The sequence below is a fragment of the Petaurus breviceps genome, unplaced genomic scaffold, assembly GCF_028583685.1.
Source record: "Petaurus breviceps papuanus isolate PSGF00001 unplaced genomic scaffold, PetGlider_PUasm1.0 214, whole genome shotgun sequence".
Classification (NCBI taxonomy): domain Eukaryota; kingdom Metazoa; phylum Chordata; class Mammalia; order Diprotodontia; family Petauridae; genus Petaurus; species Petaurus breviceps.
Window position 1 is genome coordinate 10,414,422 of NW_027185863.1, and position 14,783 is coordinate 10,429,204.

At 36.4% G+C, this 14,783-nt stretch overlaps 1 protein-coding gene across 6 annotated transcripts in view; it reads left to right on the plus strand.

Annotated features, from left to right (window-relative positions):
- Nucleotides 1–658: 658 nt before the first annotated feature.
- The window catches only part of DCUN1D2 (defective in cullin neddylation 1 domain containing 2), a 29,716-nt gene continuing 15,591 nt past the window's right edge, over nucleotides 659–14,783 (plus strand). The window contains exons 1-4 of one of the 6 annotated variants that reach the window (XM_069094079.1): nucleotides 659–805; nucleotides 3,769–3,985; nucleotides 6,521–6,689; nucleotides 9,292–9,422. In XM_069094079.1, coding sequence (XP_068950180.1) covers nucleotides 776–805; nucleotides 3,769–3,985; nucleotides 6,521–6,689; nucleotides 9,292–9,422 — 547 coding nt within the window. In that variant the 5' untranslated portion in view covers nucleotides 659–775. Of the gene's footprint in view, nucleotides 806–837; nucleotides 1,214–3,584; nucleotides 3,986–6,520; nucleotides 6,690–9,291; nucleotides 9,423–14,783 lie in introns of those variants that run through there. The other 5 variants (XM_069094074.1, XM_069094078.1, XM_069094077.1 and 2 more) reach the window with 5 other exon arrangements.

A 14,783-nucleotide genomic window follows, 5' to 3' on the forward strand; every position in this document is an offset into this window, starting at 1 on the left:
TTGCAAGATCATAGAGAGTGTAATGGCTTTGATTTTCTTGCCTTCTCAGTGGGTAGGGGAGGGGGAAGGTTGAGGGAGAGAATTAGGAACTGAAAACAAAATAAAATTGCATTTTGAAAAGTAGTCCTGTTCGGTTACAGGATGGACTAGAGGTCATTGCTGAGGCCCTCATATCTATGAGGTTCAGGGAAATTTACACTTTTCTCCAACAACTTTTAAGAGTATAAATAAACTCATATTTTAGGAGTTAGGATAAATTTCCTTCGTTTCTGAAGTTACTGCTTTATAAAGTGCTTCATAAGTTAAAAAAAAAAATAAGTGGTTGGCTGGTGCTTGAGAGGGCCCTGTCGCCTCCAGGAGGATCTCAGTCTCGCTCAGCCACAGAGGCCACGGCAGGTGCGATGCAGGTCGGGAATTGTAGTCCTGGCCTCCACTCCCCTCCCCCCACATTCCACCCCGACAGGGTCTCCACATTCCCACAAGGTCCGCTTCTGGCACCGCGCGCGGTGCCCTTACGATTTAGGGGAGAGCGACAGATGCCCACAGAGCCCAATAACGCCACCTCCACCTCGGGCTGCTAAAACTCGAGCCCTGTCATCATTTCTTCCTAACACCGGCCTCCCAAGTGACCCAGCGCGCTTGGAGGACGGCAAACGGGCTCCAGGCGGCCGAGGAGTCTCGGCCTCCGCGCCTCCGCCGGCGGGAGGGGGAGGGGGGGGGCAGAGGGGAGGCTACGCCTGCGCGGAAGGCGCTAGCGGCGAGTCGCTGGGCGGGGATGTTGGGGCTGAGCGCTGATGTTAAAATGGTAGGTGGACCCCGCGTCGCCCCCTGCGGCGGATCTTCTATCACCTAATCTGTTATCTCCTGGCTTCCCCTGCCTTAGGGAGTTCGCCGCCAGGGGGGAGCTGGGGTGGCCGGCGGGAGCGGTGAGGAGAGCGGAGGAGAGGAGGGAAGGTCATCGGGAGGGGCGCGGAGGGACGGGCCCCCTGCGGGCTGGAGATGTGAGACCCGACACCGGCCTCTGCCTTCGCCTTTTTTGGCCTTCGCTTTTCCCCCCCGGCTGGTTGGACAGCTCCCCCGCCCCTCCCTCTCCGGGTCGGGTCGGAGGGGCCGGGATCGGAGCCTTTTGGAGGCATTGGAACTGCCCGGGGGCTACGTTGTCAGCTAATCGTCCGGTTCGTCCCGTTATTGGGTTGTGCCTTGGGTTGAGGAGGTGAGGGGACTGGGGAGGTTGGTGTGTGCGTGTGTGTGTGTGTGTGTGTGTGTGTGTGTGTGTGTGTGTACTTTAGACACACTAGTTTTAAAGAAGGGTGGAGAAAATTGTGCAATATATAATACGTGTGTCTATAATACCATATGTATGTATGCGTGTGTATACAAAATGTGTGTGTATATATATTTGCGAAAGTATCTGGTGGCTCTTACCCTCCCCGATGGTGAATTGTGTTGCATCCACTTAATTCTGCTCTTCTTCCCCCCCCCCCCGCCCCCCATATACTATAAGGTGCGGCATAACTTGACTTTTTGTTAGTTTAAATACTTTTTATTTATTGCAATTGGAACCTTCTAAAATTTATAACGGACTTTAGACCTTTTAAGTACCAAAAAAAAAAAAAAATCCTTTGCCCCCTTGGCTAATCCTTGCCTCCACGCTCCAGATTTGTTAAATCAGTGCTCTGGAGGAATGGGGAAAATCTTGCTGGTTAAAAAAAAAAAAAAGAAGCTGGTGTACAAATAGTCATTTGGTCAGTTTTCTGGGCAACCCTAGATAAAGTGCCAGAGGGAAGTAAAGTGATTTAAATGGTCTTAAACCTTCCGTTTCTAGAGGTTGCACCCTGGGATTTCTCTTAGTGTGTACCTCGTTTTATTACAGATAGATGTCTTTATGAAAAGTTGTATGTGAAATGGATCGTTTTAAGTCAGGTCATTGTAAAACAGAAGTTTGCTATTTAAAAATCATGTGGACCTTTGTAAAGCGTATGATCTTTCTCCATCTATCTTTCTGTAAATCAGGATTTTTCATTTATAGAATATGCTTGAAGTGATTTATGCCTGTAATACTTAAATAAATGATGACACTCCTTTTTTGATTGTGTTTTCTGAGGCAGTGCATTTGATTAAAAGAATAATCACTTCAATGAAAATGAACCAACAGGTGTTGGATTTGTTCAGTTTAGTTGTTCAGTTTGCTGAACTGTGTAATCCTAAGAGAGCATTTTCAATGATTTCTTTTTTTTTACTTAAGTGTCTTTGACTATTTTAAGTATTTATACTAAAGACAATCTCTTGCATTTTTTTCATGCAAAGTTTTGATACACAAAAAAGTTAAGTGTTCTGGAAAAGGTTATGTAATTGTTTTCAGGATCAAATCTCTTGACAATTTCAAGAATTTTGTGCTGAGTCTCCTATCTTAGCATCACAGATTTAGAGATGGAAGGGGGAAACCTTAAAGGTCAGTCATATACACTACCTTCCTTATTTTAGAGATGAGGAGCACTGAGACTTAGAAGTGAAATGATTTCATTAATTAAGGTCATATAGGTGGTAGGTGGTAGGTAGCAGGGCCATGTCCCTTGAGTCTGAGTCTAAAATTCAGTAGAGTGACAAAACGTTGTGGGAAATGGGCTACTTACAATTTTTTTTTTTTTTAATTTTTGGAAGGGGGAAGGCTGGGCAATTGGGGTTTAAGAGATTTGCCCAAGGTCACATGCCTAGTAAGTGTTAAGTGTCTGAGGGCAGAGATGCTTACAATTAAAAAAAGATTTCTAAATGTCTACTTTCTAGGCCATAATTATATTAGTTGACATATATAACTTTAAATATTTTTGAAGACCAGAGGAAATATCTGAAAGGAGCAACTTAATGCTTATTCATTGCACTAGTGCAGTGAGTAGATTCAGTGATCACATTCCGTGTTCTTCAGCAAACTAGCCATTCCTGAATGAACTTCTTTTTTCCCCCTTTACTCCTAAATATGCTGTATCAGCATGATTTTAAGTGGTTATAAACTCTATAAAAAAATCTAAGAATATTCATATATTGTTATAATGTAATTCTATGGAGTTGAAGAACTTAACATTTTTGTTTACTCTGGCTTAAAGCCCCTGGTCTTGGCTCTATTGTTCTTTGATTAGTATTTTTTAAAAACCTGTCTGTAGTATAAGTTCCTTCTATGCCCACTTTCAATAGGCATTTGTGTTTTTAAAAACTATTTAGAAAGATACCTTTGTGCTTTAAATTTTCTTTTTCATTAATTCTATTCAAGACAGCTGCAGCAGTGAATTTTTTAGACTAAGAAAGTGCAGTAATATTCTTAAACTAGCAAGCTTGATATTATTCTTTAGGAAAATTTGTACATAACTGCACTAACTTAAGAATATCTGCTTTCTATTAGGCCTGTTTTACAGAGTTTTTAAAGTAACTGCTTAATTGAAAATGAAATGTATAAAGATCAAAATACATTATGTGAAAAATTGATTATTTTTGATAAAAATAATTTTTCATAGAATTCTTAGTAAAAGTAATTTTAAGAGGTAGAGTTTACATATTTGTTACTATATAGATGCTGTCATTTCAATTTTCAGAAGAATGTGCAGTCTTTTTAACTGATGAAGAACAAGGCTTTGTCTTCCTATAATTCTGAAGTGAAAGTTGAGTCACCATACAAGAAAAATAAATCCACTTAAAATATAGGCATTAATAATAGAATGCTGAAACAAACTTCTGGATTAGCTTCATTGGCTTTCCTGCTTCTTTTGCATCCCAAAGCATAAGTTTAAATCATCTCAGAAGGACAAGATCCGACAGTTTATGACATTTACCCAGGCTGGTGAAAAGACTGCTATATACTGTTTAATGCAGAATGAGTGGAAACTAGAAGTGGCAACTGACAACTACTTCCAGAACCCAGACTTGTACTACAAAGAATCCATGAAAAATTCAGTAGACAAAAAGAAGTTAGAACAATTGTATAACAGGTATAAAGGTAAGGATGATTTTTAAAACGCTTGAATCAACATTGCTAAAATTTTTAGCATCTCTTATTAAAAGAATATGATGTTTTTATAATATATTGTATGATACTATGTAAAATAATTATTTTTCTTTTTCTTTTTTGCTTTTTGGAGGGCAGTTGGGGTTAAGTGACTTGCCCAAGGTCATACAGCTAGTTTTTGTGTTAAGTTGCTGAGGCCGGATCCGAACCCAGGTCCTCCTGACTCCAGGGCCGGTGCTCTACTCACTGTGCCACCTAGTCGCCCCTTAAAATAATTCTTAAAGGTGCCATTCCTATTATCTCCTAACATTCAGTTTTCAATACCGAATTTACTTAATAAGACAGCTACCAAAACAGTTCATTCAAAGTAGAGGGTTTTTTTTTTCCTGCCTCTTATGCTCAAGTCAAATGCAACAGGAGGATAGATAAGGCACATCATCATCATCATCATCAACTCACAACAAGAAACTACATAGCATTTTTAAGGTTTGCAAAGAACTTTTTCATGTTCTATCATTTGAGCTTCCCAACTTCGAATTGATCTGTTGACTTAATTGGAAGGAAACAACCATTATGGTAGAATTTGAAATAAATTTTGTTCTAATCATGACTTTGATATTCTTTTGTTACATGGTGGGTTTTTTTCCTTCACTTCCTGATAAAGAGGCTTTTTTTTTTTTTAAATTCTAAGACCAAGTCACAAAATTAATTCAGAATTAAGAATGAAACATTGTTTCCAACTTACCTGTTAGAAGAGGAAGTCTTTAGCTATTGTTTGAGTCTTTGGACAAAGATACTTTGAAAAGAAGTGATTTGACTTGTAATCAATTTGTGGTTGATTTTTTTTTTTTGCTTGCTTTTTAAAAAAAAAAGTTTAAAAATCAGTCAATCAATGTGTAGAACAAAGTTTTCCCAACCCAAATGTGGTTATGAATATAACAATCAATACCCATGCTTCTCCTTAGAGGTAGCTTTTAATAGCTTGAAAGATTTTATTATATTTTCACAAAAATAACTCAGTGATTTCCAAAATCTATATAAAATGCCATATCTATCTTAAGGTTTATTGGTGGCATCCAAGACTCAAATATTGTTAAGTAAAATTCCTGTTTGTTTTTGTTGCCATGGATTTCATGGGGGGGGGGAGTTTTTCTTAATATTTTATTTTAAATTCTAACAAAAATCATCTATCTAATATGAATAGTTCAATATACAAAGAATGAAAGAAAATTGTATATGAAATATACACTGTTATGTAGTTTTTAAAGTGCATCTTAAACATGGCAATACAAAAATTGCCCCATTGTGAATTTTTTTTGCTTTCAGAAGAATATTTTTTATGTATGTTTCTTTTGTGTGTGTCTGTTACTGTCCACTAACTCCACAGACATCCTCCCACCTCCCCAATAGAAGCACTCTTCTGTAACAGACATCTTGATTGTATTTATATGCCCTTCTACATATGGAAGATTGAGGTTGTAGAAAATTGTAATGCAATAATTAGATTTATGCCATCAGCAATAACACAGGTATAATAGCTAAGTAAACTAGAATGTAATTAAATGACCAAAGTAAAATTTTTCCTTTTAAAAAAACACCCCCCACTCTGCCACCTGCCCCTTATAACACAACAAATGAACAAATTTTTGAAAGCTATTTTCTTGGCCACTACTGAATTTTCATTAAATACAGCAATATTTATGTATATATAGTTTATGCTTTGTGTTTGATGGCATGGATTCTATCTTAACGCAGAATAGTCAATAATTTCTATAAGTTTTTCTCCCAACTTTAGTTCCTAGTACTATCAAAAATATAAATTTATATTATAATATCAAATTATGTTATAAATGCTATATTTATTTCATGAAGATATTAAACCTTATTTGGTTTAGTCATGCCAAACTGCTTTCACTCATATTGTATAATAGTTACTACATGATATTATTTCTAATTAAAGCCAAGAAAACCAAACTCATTTTTAGTTTTCATACAATGAAATTAGTAAACAAATCTTTAATTTTATTTCCAAATTAGAAATGAGAAAAAAAATGATCTGAGCTATTAAGTTCAGACCTTTAAAAATTAAAGTGAAGAATGTATTTTGTACAGTGGCATTTGAATAAAGCTTTCTTAGTCTTACTCTGTTATAGAAATGATAATTAGTATGTTATTATATACCTTAATTATGCTTTGTCATTAGTAATGGTTATTTCCTACTGGAAGAGTAGCTTTTTTGTCACCTTTGCTATTTTCGTCTTATTCTATGGAAGTTTATTTGTTTTATTTCCCTCTTTTGTGCTTGCAAGCAAGTGTAATACTTTTTAAAAACATTCTACTCATCTAAATCAGTAGTTACTATTTTATTAAGTAAAAGTTGTTTTTGACTTACCATCATTGCAGGGCTCATTTTTTCCTCTATGGCTAATAGCTATGGGGTTCAAAGCACCATTAGATTTTTTTTATTCTTTTATGGTAACAGAGTTTATGATGATAGAATTCTTTGTTTTGTAATTTTAAATACAGACCCACAAGATGAGAATAAAATTGGCATTGATGGAATTCAGCAGTTTTGTGATGATTTAGGCCTAGATCCTGCCCATATCAGTGTTCTTGTCATAGCATGGAAATTCAGGGCTGCCACTCAATGTGAATTCAGTAAAAAGGAATTTATGGACGGCATGACAGAGCTGGGGTGAGTAAATGGATGACCTCTGCAATGAAGAATTGTTTCTCGTTTTTGTTTATGTCTTTTCATGAGATACCTTCACCATTTTTTTTTTTAATAATGTCCATGGTCATCAAGTTCTTATATCATTCCTGTGGGTTTTTCCTCTACCTATCAATCTCTTGTAAATGATTTAATTGGTTTCCTTTCATTTCCACCTCAATGATTTGTTCATATCAATTTCTTTTTTGGGGGGGGGGAGGTCTGAACTTGTGACTTCAATGGTATAAGGTAAAGAGAGATTTCCTCTTCCAATGAATATCAGGACTTTTATGGTTTTAGAGTTACCTAGGGAGAGGTTAAGTGACTTCCAACATCACAGCCAGTGCATGGTGGCAGAGGCTAGACTGATGCTAGCTAGGTCTTACAGAGACCAGCTTTCTAGCTATTAGACTATGCTGTTTTTCATTAATAATCGTTGAGATTTATGTATTGCTTTCTAAAGTTTACGGAGTAAAATTCAAATGAGAAGCATCTAGATGATGCAGTGCATAGAGCACTGGCCCTGGAGTCAGGAGAATCTGAGTTCAAATGTAGTCTCAGACACTTAGTAGCTGTGCAACCCTGGGCAAGTCACTTAACCCCAGTTGCTTCAAAAGGAAGGAAGGAATTGACGGAAGAATGTCACTCTAACCATGAGAGATAGTTACTGGGAATGTCTCTAAGTTTCCATTTATATGTGAGGAAATCTAAATTCAGAGAAGTGATTTTTCTATGGTCACATAGCTTATAAGTGTTAGAAATGAAGTTCAGACCCAGTTCTCTCCTGAATTCTCTTCACCAAACCAGTGCAGCTTTTTGTTTAGATTATCCTTAAAATCACTTATTCACACTTACTTTTTTCTCTTCCTAATTTTGAATCCTTACAACCAACATTGTAGAATACTTTTTTTCTGCAATTCACTATATTTTACTTTATTAAAATTACATTATTTTACATTAAGATAAAATTTACAAAAATAAATTACTCTAATCTGTTAACTAGAATGATACTTTATACCACTGAATCACAGTCGTTTAAGCATCCCTTAATATTTCCGAGTTATAAAGATGAAGGCAGGGATTGCTTTCATTTAATATTTGAGATTTTTCTATGTTATTGTGCAGATTTTTGATACTAGTGAAAATAGGTGAAATTATATAACTATCTTGTATTTCATTTGGTAATGGAAATGCTAACCTATTTTATTGTAAGTTTTGACCCTCTTAAAAGAAAAAAAATATTGTTTTGGAAGAACTGGTTTGAAATCCTTGAACTAGGCAACAGAAGGAAACTTTATAACTTTTGAAAAAATGAATTCTCTTGAAACAGAGGGAAAGCATAAAAAAATGAGTATTTGAAATGTGACTCTTCAATTCTGTGATTTGCCATATTCTTGGTGGATGCTTAAGAATTATTAATTATTATAATGGGATACTTATACTTTTTCAAGTTTTTAAATCTCAATAATATATATGAAAAATACAAATATTTAGGCGCAGAACAAAAGAGACCTATTAGAGAGCTATCTTATTATTAGTTTCTGATCTGTCCAACTGGGGTTAAGTGACTTGCCCAAGGTCACACGGCTAGTTTTGTGTGTGTGTGTGTGTGTGTGTGTGTGTGTGTGTGTTAAGTGTCTGAGGATGGATTTGAATTCAGGTCCTCCTGACTCCAGGGCCAGTGCTCTACTCACTGCGCCACCTAGCCGCCCCTATAATGATACTTTTTAGAAAGACTTTTTAGTATTATTTTTAGTTTGCTGTTGTGGAAAGCTCTCCTTGAAGCTACTATTAGAAAAGTAATTGTTGGCCTTTGTTCAGGAATTGTGTTTCATATAAGATGATTTTTCAGATAATGGACCTTTAACCATTTAAACATCAATGCTTTTCCTATCCATTTTGGGTGAAAATCTTACTAAATTGTCTGACATGTTTCACAGTCTTTTGGGATTATATGCTGAACAGAATTTTAACCTTTTCTTGGTACATTAAGAACTTCAATGACTATGCTGTACTATCAGGCACTGATGACCTTGGGACCTAAAGAGTTGTATAGGTGTTGTTTGTGCCCCTTCTAATGTGCTGTTTCTGTTCTTTTATGGTCTGAGAAAGCAACTGACAAAGTTTTTAGGACTTTTTTATAAAATAAAAATAGTTACTAAGAGAAGTCATGAGACTCTGAAGAGATGTTAGTATATGCTTGGCACATACATAAGGAGTGCTTAATAAACTGCTTTTTCATTCATTTGTGGATTTGGTAACAGTGCCATTTCTTAAAGACTTCTTCAAAGTTCTTTCTCGTTTTTAAAAACTATTTTCCAGTTGAAGTTGCTTAAAAAAATGTGAGATGTGACAATTTTCTTTTCTTTGTTATATACACTTTAAAAAACTCAATTTTCTTTCTACTTCACTATGATTTCTGCTTAAAGGTCCTTAAATATTATCTTATGAGGAAGAAGATAAATTATATTTTATCAATAATGTTATTTTTGGAGCCAAACCAAGTACTAACATAATACTATTAATAAATGTTTTATAAAACATTTCTATTCAAAATAGCATTCACTGATTAACTTTTTTACAATAGGTGTGACACTACAGAAAAATTAAAAGCTCTTTTACCGAGAATAGAACAAGAGCTAAAGGATGCAATAAAATTCAAAGATTTTTATCAGTTTACCTTTAACTTTGCTAAGAACCCTGGACAAAAAGGTTTAGGTGAGTATAATAAATGTCAAGTATATAATGCTAAATCAGATTTCCACTGATGTACCCACTATAGTGGGTATGACCAATGTGCCTTCAGTATTACTGATAGTAATACTAGAAACTTCACAGAGTTTTTATTTTTTTCTTTAAGATTTTACTCAGTAGACTAGGCTGGGATAGTATGTACTTTCACAAATGACTTGATGATATCATTTGACTTTTGAGGAATTCTCAGAGGTTTTGGAGAACTTTGAACAAATTTTATTGTGTGAAATACCTTGTAATATACGTAAATTTAAGACCTGTCTATATCCTTGCAACAGCACCATAGTATGTTGATATTAACTACATCCAATGTATTAAGGAGGTCAGCAGTTAATGTTTAACATCTGTCTAGTGTTTGAAATGGATTTTCCTCCTTTTTTCAGGGTCAGTTCTTAGCTACTTTTGGCTAGTATTGAGATTAGCTAAACTATAACTTTAATATTGACAGTAACAGCAATATTTTAAAATCTTGTCCAGTGTGAATGCAATGTATCACATTTGAGTACGTCCATGTTTTTGCGGAATTGCCTTAGTAGTTCAGATAACTTTAAGAATATGAATGACTTTATTGAAAAATTGGCACTTTAAGGTTTTTTTTCTTTTCTAGGCAATAGAACAGTTTAATATATCTTTAAATGTCTAGCAACCTACATTGACCCCCAACTTAAGCTAAAATCACAGTGACTTTTTTTTGTTTCTCTTAGTAAGGTCTTACCTACAATCTTGAGAGCATCTTATGGTTTGTTAGAGTATAATAAGAAACATTAGAAAAAAGTGTTTTGAATTCATAAATATCTAAACTTATAAAGTGTTGATAAAACTTGAGGAAATAAGACAGGGGGTTGAAAAATGAAGAGCCTAGACTGTCTGTCTCCCCTACCTACAATTTTCATGTTAAATACTACATGTGTTATACTTTTGCATTGAAGTCAAGTAGAGTTACAAATGTGTAATGGTGTGGTTTTGGGGAGGGGGGGAATGTAAGGGTGTTTTTAATGCCTCACAATGAAAGAAGTATAGAAATGCCTGTTGCCTAACTCCTCCAAAGGTGATTTTCAGTTTTCTTCCTTTTTTCCTTCTTGTTTCTCACCCATATATTTTGGAATTGCTCTTTTGGTTTTTAATTGTTCATGTTCTTGAACTGTAGTGAATCTGTTGTCAGCGTTCCCATTTCCTTTAGGCTGCTCCGTCACATCCCAAAGAGCTTTTTTTACCCTGCATGCCACTGCCTTGCAGATCTCGTTGCCTGACACCTCAGGAGCACAGCCAGGCCTCAGCAAGAGGGTCCTTTAAAGGAAACCACTTGAGTCGATCCACTTAAAACATGAAAAGCTGGAAGTATCGTTAACTCCTGTGGGAGAACAATTGGGAAAGTATGGATGTCTTTTTCCCTAACCAGGGAAAGCGGGTGAGCAAAGCCGAGAGTCATGTGAATTATGTTAAAGTACAGCAGCTAGCTCTAAAAGCAAGGGTTCTTACAGATTTCATATTTGTTAAAATTTTAACAGCACGGTATTCTTCTTCATTAGAATTATTGAAAGCCAGCTGAGGTCACATAAACAAATTCATGGGACCTCCAAGGAGAAAGAAGATTATGGCATGTTTTCTTAATGAAGAAAATTATAATTTTTTTACTTGACTTCAAAGGATGACTTGATTATTTTAACAAGAATCTACAGAAACAAAAGGGATTAACAACTCACTGTCAGTACTGGAAATACTGCTGTTCTTTGGAAATAAGAAGAAAAAACTGGAGTCCAACTGGGTTTCCCTTCCCCCTTTTGTATCTACCTCAGCTAAATTACAATGTAGGTGAAGACAGGATTTGAATACTAGCCGTCCTGACCATGGATATATCTGCAGGTGCCTCTATAGCCTAACAGCCAGATAATATATATAAGAAACATCAGCATGTCACCCAGAGAGAGATGAAAAGGCTACACTACGTGCATATTCCAGAAAATGCTAGAGGAGACAGTAAAGGTGGCCCTAAAGAAGAGGACTGCAGAAACTGACCAGTGGACACTTGCTGGATTGAGTCCTTGTAATGTCTGTACAGGAGGAATAATTTAGCTCATAATGGTTTTTCATTCCTATGGAAATGCTTTGAAATATTGAATAATGTATTTGTTTTAAAATATTTCTTATAATAACACATATCCATATGGAAGAACAGAAGCATTAAACTAACGTACTCCAGTATCCTGGTTGCTCTGTCCCTACCTTACAACTGTCATCCAGTTCTTCCTTCAGGAACCTTAGTACTGCTCTCCTCTTTCCCTGTCTTCCCTTTTCTCCCTTTAATGTTCCTTTTTGACACTATGATACTCACTTTTTTTGTGTGTACTTGTCCCAGAAGTCCTTTAATATACTTGACCCAGATATAGCATATAATGTTATATTGTATTTCCCTATTAAATTGTTAAGTACTCTATTGATCTACCCCAAATTTTAAGCTGTACCCCTAAAATGAGATGTCTTTAAAAGGGAAAAACATATATATATGTATATATATGCACACATACACATGAATATATATATACACACACATGTGTATATATGTGTGTGTATATATAAGCATATACCAGAAAATGAAGACATTTCAGCCTGATATGATAATATGCATTTGTATTTTTAAGCTACTCCCTGTAGATTAGTTGCTTCTATGAAAAATATGGGCCTGTGATTATATTTGTGCAGTAGAAAGAGTGCTGGATTGATTCCCAAATCAGAGAACCTAGGTGCAAATTCTGGTTCCACCATTTACTATCTCTGCAACTTGCAGGTTCCCTGTGTCTTCAGTTAACTCATCTTTAAAAAGTTGGTATATTAACTCATTTTTTAATGTAACTGCCAGTTCCAAATCTATACCTATGAACAATTCTCAGTGCCATAGATCAATGGTGTTACACTGACTTAGAAAACCACAAATTAAGGTTATATTGTATTGTATTTTCATTGGTTCTAGACACTTTAATCTGGTTCAGGTCACTCTAGAGTTACTGGCATCTGACACCTCTTCCATAGATGATGCTTCCCTGAAGCTTGACAGTTGTTCACCTTAGGAGTGGGCTGTTTCTCCAGTTTGGGTTCTTCATTTTTCTATAGCAGATTAAGCAACTATGTCTTCATTTATTTATTCCTTCATGAGAATATAAAACTACTTCTGTTAGAACCATCCTTCCTGATAGTTGAAAGAAAAGGAAAGACATATGGAGTGTTTTATTTTCATTTTCCTCTTTCTCCCCCCCTCCCCAAATCATGCCTTTTCAACTGCAGCCCCCAGTTTGAGTGTTGGCCTTAGTCTTTTTAAACTTGTAATATTCCTTGCTCCCTTTTCTTCCTGATTGACCCTTTTTTGCCAAAAAAAAAAAAAATCTTATTTCTAAGTCACTGGATGGTAGATTTGCTTGGCAGGGCTGTTCTGGTAACTTAGTATGTTGAAATCTGCTTTCTAAACTTTTATTTCTAGGTCTTGGGGAGCAAGTGTACCTGTCAGATACTTTTCTACCCTCTTTCTTCCTTTTGTCTACTGCCTCTTATTCCCCCATATTTCCATGTCTTATGACCTTCCTGGTTTACTATACCTCACTTGACAGTTACTTACCAAGACTTGCCGGCCATGGCCTTGGTCTATTCACTGGCATCTTTAGATAAGAGAGATTCTTCCCTACGTGGCCTCCAAAGTTAGCAACTTCTGGGCTTTAGACCTTCTGCCTCATCCTTCTCTGTAGATTTTTATGCTCTATCCTGGAAACTCTAGTTCTTCTTTTCCCTTCTATTCCTCTCACACTCCCTCCTCACCTTACATTCATCCTTTCTGTCTTGGCAAAGATTGTAGCAGATGATAGCCTTTGGGCAATCATCTGTGTGAAATTGACTCTTCCATTTCATGATTTTGACTTATACTGGACCTTGTAGCCCTTAACTATAAGAATTTATTTTTGTCTTCCTCTGCCTGAGCCTGGCTTCTCCCAAACTCCTTTTCAGTACAAGATCTCTTCCTGCTTGGGCTCTGATCCTCTACTACTAAATAGCCTTTCCATAGGATAGCTTTTACTGGACAGTCTCCTTTGGGTCAGTATATACTACACTGCAACCCTGCTTTCAGTTACTGACTGTGATCACTGTCCTATCTTAAGTTATGGCTTGTGTCTCATATCCTTCCCTCACTTCTTCCTTCTAGACAGTAGTTCAGTTCAGAGTTACGATTAAATCATTTAAAAACTCAAACAAATGTATAGTAACAGAATAGAGAACAGCTCCAACAGGATAGCCCTCATTTTTATAGCTGAGAGAACAGGCCCAGAGAGGTTGTAATTTGGCAGTATAACTAGTTAGTACTAAACTGGACATTAGAACCCTGGTTCCCATAGGCCACTGTTGACCACTGTTGCTTACACTGCCTCTCTGCCTCTCCTCAGCTGTACTATAACTCTACAAAGATACTTTGTTTCATTGAAGGTACTTCCTCAGCCAGTATAGCTCACATAACGTAGTATATCGTCTGTCTCCTTCTCTGCAAAGTAAAGAGATTGAACTTTATAACTTCTGAGGGTCTTTCTAGACCTTCATCTATGATCCTGTATTTTATATCCATGGGGAAGAAAATCCTCATCTGGTAGTCAGTCTTTTGGTGATTTGCTGGTGACATGCACAGTTTGTTATGAGATCTGTTTTGTCTTTCTTGGGTAGAATCTTCAGAGCTTTCGATCCATTGGCATAATCCTTTAGAACTCAATGTTATTACCACACTGTGATGAGGCAGCAGAATAGGACTTCAATGGAAACTTATCAGGCATATTCCAAAAATATGCCCTTAATTGAAGTTTAAGTCTCAACCTTTCCTGCTACCTGCTAATTCTACTTAGGGCTGCCCTCAGAAAATTGAGCTAAGGTAGCTGCCACCGTCAATTGTGGGGCACAAAATGGGGCCTTTTTCATTCCTTTGTTCAGCTGGGCTCTTCTTACCAATAACAGCAAGCATAGGTTTAGAGCTGAAAGGGACCTTAAGTGGCATAGACCCAAAAGTGACTTCTGGAGGGGAATTGCCATAGTATATTTTATCTGAGCCCCTTGGATGGTATAAGTTGTATTCACTTAATAACTCAGAACTCTAGTAAAACTATCAGTTTCATATTCTGGTAAACTTTTAGAATTTTAAGAATGATGTGAACTATTCATAATTCAGTGCTTCATTTAGCAATATTTAAGTGTAAGTGTATGCACAACACTGATGCTAGGTGCTAGGAGGGATGTGGAAAAAATTTGGGTAATCCTGGTGAGTAACTAAAGTAACTAATGAAGCTATTTTATGAACTTCCG